A 10851-nucleotide genomic window follows, 5' to 3' on the forward strand; every position below is an offset into this window, starting at 1 on the left:
AAAACAGTTTTTTTCTCTTTATGATAGATGTTATGCATATACATATGATAAATAGAGAAATAACTAAAATAATAATTTTATTTTTAATTGTACTTTAATATAAGATTTGCCAAAAAGATAATAGTTTTATAAAATTTGGATCAAATAAAAATAAAATTAACATGTAAATTAATAATCAAGTAGTGTCATTATATATATACAAGTAAAGCAATTATGTAACTACATAATTATTTTACTTGTATATATAATTACTATACTTGATTATCACAGTTAACACGTAAATTCATTTGTATGTTAACTTTTCATGATTTTATAATACATGTAATAAGTAAAATTATTTTGCCCAATATTAGTAGATATGTGAGATAATTTCTTAATTTTATAGGTAAGAGTTTTAATAAGTATATTAAGTTTAGGAATTCACTAGACTAATAATTTGGTTTTCTTTTTAATGAAACGTGACTTCATATTCATGTGCTTAAAACATTTTTTAAATGGATTAGAATTATGTATACCCTGCTTTTATATTGATAAGTAGTTGTAATATTATAACTAGATGAAAAAAAAGTTAATTCTGATTCTCTCAATAATAAATAGAAACATTTTGTAATTTTGAGCTGTCAATAGAAACAAGTCTAATTTTCGTTGGCCGAATGGCTTTTGGACCCTGTCTTGTATGTGTTACTCTTTTCGTTTAGTTTCTTACTAGTCGTTATTTTTTATATAATCCCCCTTGTTAAAAAAATAAATAGAAATAGGTCAAAAGAACAAAAACATTTAATTAAAATACGGTCTCATTCACTAAACATGTTAAATATGACAAATACAAAGCATGACTGTTTTTCTATTATTATTTTTTTTGTATGTATGAGAAATTTTCCACCCTAAGCTTTTATGATTTTCAACTAATGTAATCAATTTTAACTATCTTGTTATATAAATGACTTAATTATATAGTCCTTTGAAATATGGACCAATTCACTAAACATGTTAAATATGACCTCAATGTCTTTACTACTTTAGAAAGGAAATGACAAATGATCTTTAAACTGTATGAGTTTTGGTATATTTTTCACCTCAATGTCTCCAAAGATGAAGCAGATGGCCAACGTTTGCTTCATGATCCCTAGAGAAGGCACATTTCCTTAAATATTTACATATAACTTATCACCCATTTAATATATTCGATCTGAAATAGGTTCGCAATTTTTTGTTATCTCTCTTAGTTTTGGTCTCGTATTCATTGTATGTGTATATCATATGTCATACTAAGGGCGGACGGGGCGGATTTCTCCTATTCGATTTTCGAAAGTTTGAAATCGAGTCATTACATCCTCTCTTTTAACTTTATCGAAAGTTTTATCTTTCGACCACACAAATTAAAACATTATTCAAATACGTTAATTAAAGCTTCTCTTCCACTTTAATTACCAACACTTTCATTAAACAAGTGATGACATAAGCAATATGCGTTTTCTTGTATAGTGTTATACTACACCCAGTCATGTGCTATCAAACCATTATATGTTAAGGCATATCTAGTCACCGGAATAGTTTGTCCATTTAAAGTCATGATCTCGTGGTTGAAAACCTTTTTAACAAGATACACTCTTCTAATATCATATATTTGATTTGGGTGATAACTAGCAATTGGTAGTCTATCAGAAGGATCCAAAGGAAGATCGTTAAAATCAATTGTATTTTGTATTTAAGGACTTGAAGTCGAAGGAATGTTTGGACAAATAGTATTATTTTCTTGCATATCATTATCAATATGTGATACCTTCATATACTTGCACATTATCAACAATATTTGAACTTTGAGTTGGAATATTTGATCCTAGTGTTGAACCAATATCATCATTTTCTTGGATTTTTCATTAAAATATTGTTAATAAGACTTTGTCATTTCAGCTTCTAAGTTCCTCAATTTTAGAAGAAACAAAATTTAAACCATAAATCTATAATCAATTTCAATTTACACATAAACCCTAAATCCCTAATCAATTCCAATTTTCACATAAACCATTATCCAAATATCCAATGTAAACCATAATCAATCATTCAATTACGCATAAATAATTTATATAAAAAATTACAGTTACTTCATATGTCTCATTAAAAGTGTCTACATATTCTTTTTTATTTGTCACATAACAAGTGTCCACTTTCAAAATTTATTACTCAATTTTTAAGTTTACCATTAAACACACACAACTAACATTAATAAACAATATTTATGAACCCAATTTGAAGGACATTATTGTCATTTGATAAACAAAAAAATAATAATTTAATCTATCTTAAACTTTGTGTTTTTCAAACTAAGACACTTTGACCGGGACAGATGGAATACAAATTTGAATAGAAGTGGAAGAATACCTAAATTGAACAAGTAGAAGTGGAATTGTGGAAGAAGTAACAGCCGAAGGCCGGAGTAGTGGCTGGTTAGCCGTCGACTGCGGTAGTGACTAGTGAAGGTCGTCGGTGACCGGATGGAGGGAAAGGGGTGGGGGGGGGGGGTCGCTTGTTGTTTCCGGTTTCTGTTGTGTGTAGCCTAAACAAAACAAATAACACATGGTTATGGGATAATGTGTTTTAATTAGTTTGTGCTTTAACTAGTTTAGGTATTTAATTTAGTTGGACTTTTAATTAAACTTTAAGAGTATAAGATGTTGGGGTATTGAGGAGTGATAACATTATATTTTTTTTCTGACGTATCAAAATACAAATCAACGGAATTTTTTATTTCATTACTGATAAAAAGTTAAGAGGTAGCGGAGGCTACTCTGCTTATATGGCATGGTCCGCCCCTAAATTCCATAAAATGTAATACAAGTAAAACACAAAAATTAGGAAGGCATATCCTCCTAAACACATAATACGAACATATCTCTCTCTCTCTCATTTTTTTTTTTAATCTTGTTTCCCTTACATTTTATTAAAGTGATTGAATTTTATATATAGAAAACTATATGCATTTATTCGCGTTTATAGAAATATGATTTAAATTTGTCTATATCAGATAAAAGATTTGAGGATTGGAATATGAATTATGGGACCAATACTTCCTCTTCCTTATATTCCACTCAATTAAGAGGGGCCTATATTATCATCATCTAATTGTCCCTATCATTTTTGTTCACACTTTAAATATGTTTTATATTTTATACACTATGTAACTTATTAGTCATTTTTCAGAAGCGTCATAGAAAAGGTAAGAATTATTAAAGTACTTAACTTTGAAGCTCCAAAAATATCTTTTCATTAAGTTTTTACATATTTTTTTCTATAAGAGTTTTGGACGTGAATATTGAATCTAGGTATTAGGTGTGTTTGGACCCATTTGTTGCAAAATCATATATATATGGATTTCTTAGGTACATAAAAACAGTTCAAAAGAAGTTTACAAGTAAACTAGATTATTTATGGTAATGTGAGTGTAATTATTATTACTTTACAGTGTTTGAATTAAAGTTATTAATCTACTTCATTTTTTGTAATGTAATCACTATACTTTTAAACTTTAGAGTTATAATAATTATTCTAATTATTTATACGTTTAGTAGGTTAATTTTCACTTATATCATATCCACCCTTATATTTATATATCCGTGTAATTACCATAGTTCAAAACTAACACGTCATATTTAGTTTATCATTTTTCAAAGCAATATTTAAAGATTTATATGTTCTTTTGTCACAAATAAATGAACTGGATAGAAAGCGCTCTTGATATAATCTAGAAGTGGCAATCAAAATCATACTATAATAATTTATGAATAAAACAAATTAGGTACGATTAAAATATATCAATGTTTATAATTAAGTACTGGTAGTCATTAATCACTATTTAGCATGAGAAAGGCACAAGTGCATGTTATATCCCTTTAGTTCAAATAAATAATGTCAACGAAAAGATCAAAACCAAAACAAACAAAACATAATCTCAAAATGGCGTTCACACAACAACTTGCTTTGCAATCTTGTTATACAAATGTTCACAATATTTCTCCATTGACTCAACTTACATACACACATATGAACTCATGAGAAGCCCGATTCAATGCAAAAAGAAAAAAAAGTATAAAAAAAGAAAGAAAAAAAAACTCAATTTCAACTATTGATCGTGTAATATACTAATCCACGGATTTTTAGTGTTTGTATTTCTGATTTCCTTAGGGTAACGAAGTTGTATAAAATTTAAAGTGGTAAAAATATATTTGATAAGCTAACGCTTAAATTTTAATAAACTAACATGTATACATGATAGCCTTGGAGATATCCTTTACTCAACAAATAATTATTCGACACATTATGACTTGTATTGGGCTAGACAGTGTTGTAAAACTCGGCCGAGTACTCGGTGTCTAATCGCTCCTCGGCACTTCACTGCACCGCTTTTCTTTTCCAAGGTCAAAAAACTCGGAATCGACCCTAGGCGGCTCTAGTCGGCCTAGGCGGTCCAACTCGGCCTTAACAAAGTTTTGACTTTTATTAAAAAAATAAATTTCTTCAAGAGCCCACCACTGCTATTTTTACCTTTTCACGCAAAGACGCAACCTAATTTTTGTTATGAACTCGCAACCACCATTATTATCATCTGATTCGAAGTTCTAAACTCGCAAACCTCGTATTTAAGTTCAATTGAGGTACGTTTTATATTAACTGAGACATGTTATTGAACTAATATGTATGTGTTATTGATTGTTTTCGTATTTTTCGTGTGTATTTTGTAGAATACTTCGTAAACTTTTGATATCTGACATATATATACTCACTGAAAAATGAATTTCTTTATAAAATACCATGTCCGAGTACTTCCCGCCTAGACCGAGTACTCGCAACTCCCTAGTCGACTGCCTGGGAGCGCCTAGCGATTTTTACAACCTTGGGGCTAGGTATGAGACACATTTTTACAATCAGATTTAAGAGTGAGCTGAGTATAACGTATATTATATACAAAATCTTTGTGTGAGAGTGGTGACCATCAATAGAGTCCATAGCGGGTCCTTCATTCCGGACCTTACCCACAATCCTACTCCACAAACCTCACCTACAATGCATGTAGTCTGCCACATAAAAGCTTGTAAGTTATGTACCTTCAACGCACCTCGTGATAGAGGTGCACTTAAGGCGTGAAATAATGCTCTCGTCTCTTCTTTGTGTTCACTACAATTCGAGACCACTATCCTGTGCTTTTTACCTTCGCAGGTAACAGAGGCGCCACATCAACTTATCCTTATTTATAAAACTTCAATTATTTAGAAACTTTTTTATTCATATTGTTTCTCAACAAAATATAAAACCAATCATCTTATTCAGAACAAATACATATATTTTATCAATCAAAATAAAAATTTTAATACGCAGCGAATCTATTTTTGTTTCTCTGACACTGATACATTTTGTTTTTTATTGATAAAATATATCATATCATGTGTTAAAAATAATAACCATGTTTTACTCAAATAATATAAAATACACCCCATGACATTCAACCCAACCCAACCCAACCCAACCCAACCCAACCTAACCATGGTTATCTTCATTCAAACCCATTTGAACGACGTGCCACAGTTTATACACGTGTAGTATATATTAAGGAACAGCACAAAGCCAGTAACCAAGCCTTCACCTCTTCTCTCTCATTCTCTCTCTCTAAAAAAACCTCTCTTTCTCTCTCTTAAAACGAACTTGTCTCCCTGCTTCCATTGTTTGGGTTTTTCATTAGTAAACTAATATTGCAATATTGTTTGTTTCTCAGGATATTTAGTAGTTTGGTGGATATAAGTGAATACTTTTCGGATCTGGGTATGCGAAAACTCAGTCAATTTTGACTCGTTTTGGGTCAAAATTGGAGTGTTTCCTTTGTGGGTTTTGTTTTTTATGCGGAATTTGATCTGGGTTTTTGTTATCTTTTGTTATTTATTCCAATTGGTATGAAAACCGAAACGAATATGGAAGGTGAAAGCTGGAATGATGAAGATAAAGCCATTGTGGCCGGTGTTCTCGGCTCGCGAGCATTCGATTACTTAATTTCGACCTCGGTATCAAACGAGTGCTCGTTGACATCAGTAACAAATGACGAGAATCTACAGAACAAGCTGTCGGATCTTGTCGATAACCCGAATTCGGCTAGTTTTACATGGAATTACGCCATTTTCTGGCAAATATCGCAGTCGAAAACCGGGGATTTGGTTTTGGGTTGGGGAGATGGGTCTTGTAGAGAACCTAAAGATGGTGAGGAATTTGAAATCTCACGGATATTGAGTTTAAGAATGGAAGATGAGAACCAACAAAGAATCCGAAAACGGGTTCTTCAGAAGATACATGTGTTGTTTGGTGGGTTAGATGAGGACAGTTATGCTTTTGGGTTGGATAAGGTTACTGATACTGAGATGTTCTTTTTAATCTCTATGTATTTTTCGTTTCGGAGAGGCGAGGGCGGCCCGGGTAAATGTTTTACCTCGGGCCGCCACGTCTGGCTCTCCGACGCCTTAAATTCCACTTATGATTATTGTTATAGGTCTTATTTAGCTAAATCCGCCGGAATTCAAACCGTTGTTTTGGTTCCGACGGATACCGGGGTTATTGAGGTTGGATCTATTCAATCGATACCCGAAAACCCAAAACTGTTGCATATGATCAGATCTTGTTTTTCGGTTAACCCGGTGTCAGCGCAGGCGCAGACTGTGTTTGCGCTGACACCGCTTAATCCAGATAATCCTGTTAAGGTTTCGAAAATCTTCGGGCAAGATCTGAACTCGAGTATAACTCATTTAAGCAATTTGAACCAACCGCAGTTTAGGGAGAAACTTACTGTCCGAAAACCCGACCCGTTTGTGAACTGGTCCCAATTCAACGCGGTACAAAAACAGATAGATTTCACCCGGATTACTTCGCGCCCGGTGAGCACCGAGTCGAATGTTTCCAGAGAGTCCGAACGGAAAGCGTTACCCGACATTATCGACGAGAAACGGCCGCGGAAACGCGGCCGGAAACCCGCAAACGGGCGTGAGGAACCGTTGAACCACGTCGAAGCGGAGCGACAACGGCGTGAAAAACTTAACCAGAGGTTTTACGCATTACGTTCGGTGGTACCGAACATATCGAAAATGGACAAGGCTTCGTTGTTAGGCGACGCGATTACTTACATAACCGACTTGCAAAAGAAGCTGAAGGAGATGGAGTCGGAGAGGCGGTCGCCGACCAACTCGCGGTCCCCGGGTTTGGAGAAAATCGAGGTGCACACCGGGCACGATGAAGTTATTGTTAGGGTAACTTCCCCTTTAGACGCGCACCCGGTTTCTAAAGTGATTCAAACGTTTGAACAATCGAAGATTAAGGTTATGGAGTCGAAAATGAGTGCGGGAAACGACATGGTGTTCCACACGTTTGTTGTTAAGTCGCATGGACAGGAACAGTTGACGAAGGAGAAGTTGATCTCGGCGTTCTCACTGGAATCGAACTCGTCGTGACGGTAAAAACAACCCGGTTTATTATATGTTTTTAACGTTTTTGGATATGTAGAAGGACTTAGAAACCATTATGCAGAGGTTAATCTTTGTTACTTTTAAGGTTTTATTATTATTTTATATACAGTTTTATGTGAAGGTTTTAGAAATATGTATGTTAATTTGTTATGAAATATGGTTGTTAATTGTTTCTTTCCTTTACTGACTAATATATTTATTTATTTTACCTTTTTTGAGGTATTGATGTGCCTGTAATGTTGGTGATATTTTGTTCAGTTTTGGTGTACCGAAATGATAGTTGGATGGTTAAAAAGTTTTTGATGTGAAAATGGAAAGATTTCTAATTTGGGGACAAAAGGGTATGCAGGAAACATTTGGTGGGTTTTGAGGCCATCACATGCTTTATCAATTGCCCTTGGAATACAGCAACTTCATTACCTAATCATGTTTTTAAGACCAAACTAGACCCACGGGTCGACTCGTCACACTTAACATTGTCGGTGTCGCTAGTTTAACTACATGTTAATTTGATAAACACAAATGAACTAGTCGGTTTTGAGTGAATAAGAAAAATAGTGGTGTTGACTGGACTAAACACAAATGAATTAGTCGGTTTTGAGCGAATAAGAGAAAATCGATGACAGACGGACTAAAACCGGCCATGACGAACGTTTCTTATTCTGTCTCTTCTTTTCTGGCACCCGGTTCTCCAGACTAGGTTGTTCGAGCAACCAGTTTGATAATTGGTCTGCTTTACAAGGAAATTTACCCGTGTTTTAAAATCTAAACAGATTAATACGACCCGTTAAAATAGAAAATGTTAGTGACACGAATGAATTAGTCCTTATTAAGTGTACAAGAAAAAGTTAGTGACAATTGTACTGGCCGGAACAATTAACACTTGCTTATCTTTTTGTTAGTCAATGGTGTTTAGATTTGGTGAACTAGTTAAAACATGTTTTAATATGTTGAAGGAATTGGAAGAAATAATCAAAGTGTATGATTTGACTAATAGGTCCGATTTTCATAGCATTCTTTTTAACAATATTTTAACTTTTCTCATACTTTTAAGGTATTAGAAGAAATAATCAAGGTTAAGCATATAACAACAATCAACATATCAATCAAATTCCACAAATATCAAATACTATTAATAAGTCCGAAGTCTGAATGGTAAGATGTAAGTAAACTTTTTTTCTAACACCGGAGATAGATGTTTCTAACGAGACCCCAACTCTGAATATTTATGGAAAGGAAAAAATCCTTGATTTTCTATCTTTACTTTTCTTGTAAATCTTTCAAATTTAAAACTAAACCCATGTTTATATCTCACTTTAATACAATTATTTATTAATATTAATGTTGGAAACGTGTTTTCATATTATATATGTATGTGTATGTATGTATTATAATTAAATAATAATATATTTTTTGTCATGGAATAATGGTGTAGGAAGGAAAAAGTCTAATAATATAAGAAAATCTATAGGTTGATTTAGAGCCCATAAATGCAAAAACGTGCCATCGAAATAGGGACCATAAGTCTTTGATTCCTTTTTTTTGCTTTTCCTTTTTCCATTCTTTTGTTTTCATATAGACTAGAGCACTGTAAGGCCCCGAACCCGGTAGCCCTACTTTAGCGTCGGATTTACTCATAAACACAGTCCTTCAAATCAGAGTTTATTAAAACTTTTCGCGGAATATAAAACATCAATCATTTGTTACAAAACATTAAATCTTTTCTTTGATACCATAACACAAAACTTTATATTCAAAATATCTTTACTTCTTTCTTCAGATGCCAGCCGTTCAATCCATGCCATGCGTCATCCTCTTGCTAGCTCTGTAATCGGCTCACCTGCGTGCATACTAAAAGTCAGCTACGCTGAGTGAGTTCTAGTTAATCAGGCAACATACAATCTATTCCCATATATTACTTCCCGTATCCGAAGACACATATTACTACCTTAACATTGTATAAATATCCATAGGAGGATCGTCACATAACATCTATTAAAAGAACCATTACCATTACCCTACCATATATAATTTCCATAGGAGGAACACTATACTATCCATAGAAGGAACACCTTACTATCCATAAAAGGAACACTATACCTTCCATAAAAGGAACACTATACCTTCCATAAAAGGAACACTATACTTTATTATTTAATATCCATGTAAGGAGCTAGTCACTTCCCTTGACGATACGTGCAATATCCGAAGATCGTTCACGTACCATCAAGCAATCATTCATATATTTCACATTATCCATATAAGGCATACACTTATCTCTTAGGATAAGTGTATTAACAAACATATTGAGTATGCACACAGCCCCGAAAACGTAACACATAAATGGGGCTAGAAACTCACCTGAATTCTGCTTCTTTTTCTGATAGCTGTAAATCCCTTCTCTATCTGAGCTCGGCTGACTGTACAAGTTACACGTATCAATACTCGCCTGATCTAATCTGGTGGCCTAGTAGTGGCTTACTTAACTTATCGCTTTTTAATTTATTTTCTAATCAACCTTAGCTCTAGGCGAAGTTAACCTTAGGCGAACTTAGCTGTAGGCGAAGTTACCAGCTAGGCGAACTTAGCTTTACAGCGAAGTTGCCATCAGGCGAACTTGGCTTCAGGCGAAGTTGTCATCAGGCGAACTTGGCCTCAGGCGAAGTTACCAGTTAGGCGAACTTAACTTTACAGCGAAGTTGCCATTAGGCGAACTTAGCTTGCAGGCGAAGTTCATCAGACGAACTTAGCTTGCAGGCGAAGTTCATCGCGTTGAAGGCGAAGTTGCCCAGATGAAGGCGAAGTTACCCAGACAGCCGCTGTTCGGTTTCTTTTCAGCATTTTGAGCGATTTTAACACCCTTGCTATGGTTCAATATCACCCACTACGCTTCCCGACCATTTTTGGTCGCTTATACACTAAAAAGCTTGGATCTTTAAACCTCAAAGATCAAGAATCATACCTTTTTGAGCTTGTTTGGATCTCGTTTAACTTGCTAGCACACTAATCACCCTCTCTCGGACCTGCCCGATTCTTCCCTTGGCTCGGCCGGCGAAGTTGTGGCGTGTGTGTGTGGGTGTGGATAATGATAGAAAATGAATATATTTTGGGGTGTTAGGGTATTTATATCCCTGAAATCCCATGGACCTAAGGCCCATTCTCATTTAACCCATCTCTATTAATCCAAGTCCATAACCCACATCCATTACCCGACACTAGCCCGACCCATACCAACTCCTATTCTTTTATTTATTTCCTGATAACCCGAGTAAACTTTCCCTCTATTATTAGGTAATATAATTTATATTATTTTGGAAATTTCGGGATGTTACAAGTCTTCCCTCCTTAAAGAGGT

General features: G+C 34.3%; 1 protein-coding gene across 1 annotated transcript; it reads left to right on the top strand.

The window, feature by feature from the left end:
* Positions 1 to 5510: 5510 nt before the first annotated feature.
* On the top strand, positions 5511 to 7618 carry LOC143559615 (transcription factor MTB1-like). Its single transcript, XM_077048137.1, has one exon. The coding sequence runs from the start codon at positions 5943 to 5945 to the stop codon at positions 7479 to 7481; it is 1539 nt and encodes a 512-aa protein (XP_076904252.1). The 5' UTR covers positions 5511 to 5942; the 3' UTR covers positions 7482 to 7618.
* Positions 7619 to 10851: the final 3233 nt, after the last annotated feature.

The sequence above is a fragment of the Bidens hawaiensis genome, unplaced genomic scaffold, assembly GCF_021521415.1.
Source record: "Bidens hawaiensis isolate Kalapana, Puna unplaced genomic scaffold, B.hawaiensis_p1.1 tig00019943_1, whole genome shotgun sequence".
NCBI classification, from domain to species: Eukaryota; Viridiplantae; Streptophyta; class Magnoliopsida; order Asterales; family Asteraceae; genus Bidens; species Bidens hawaiensis.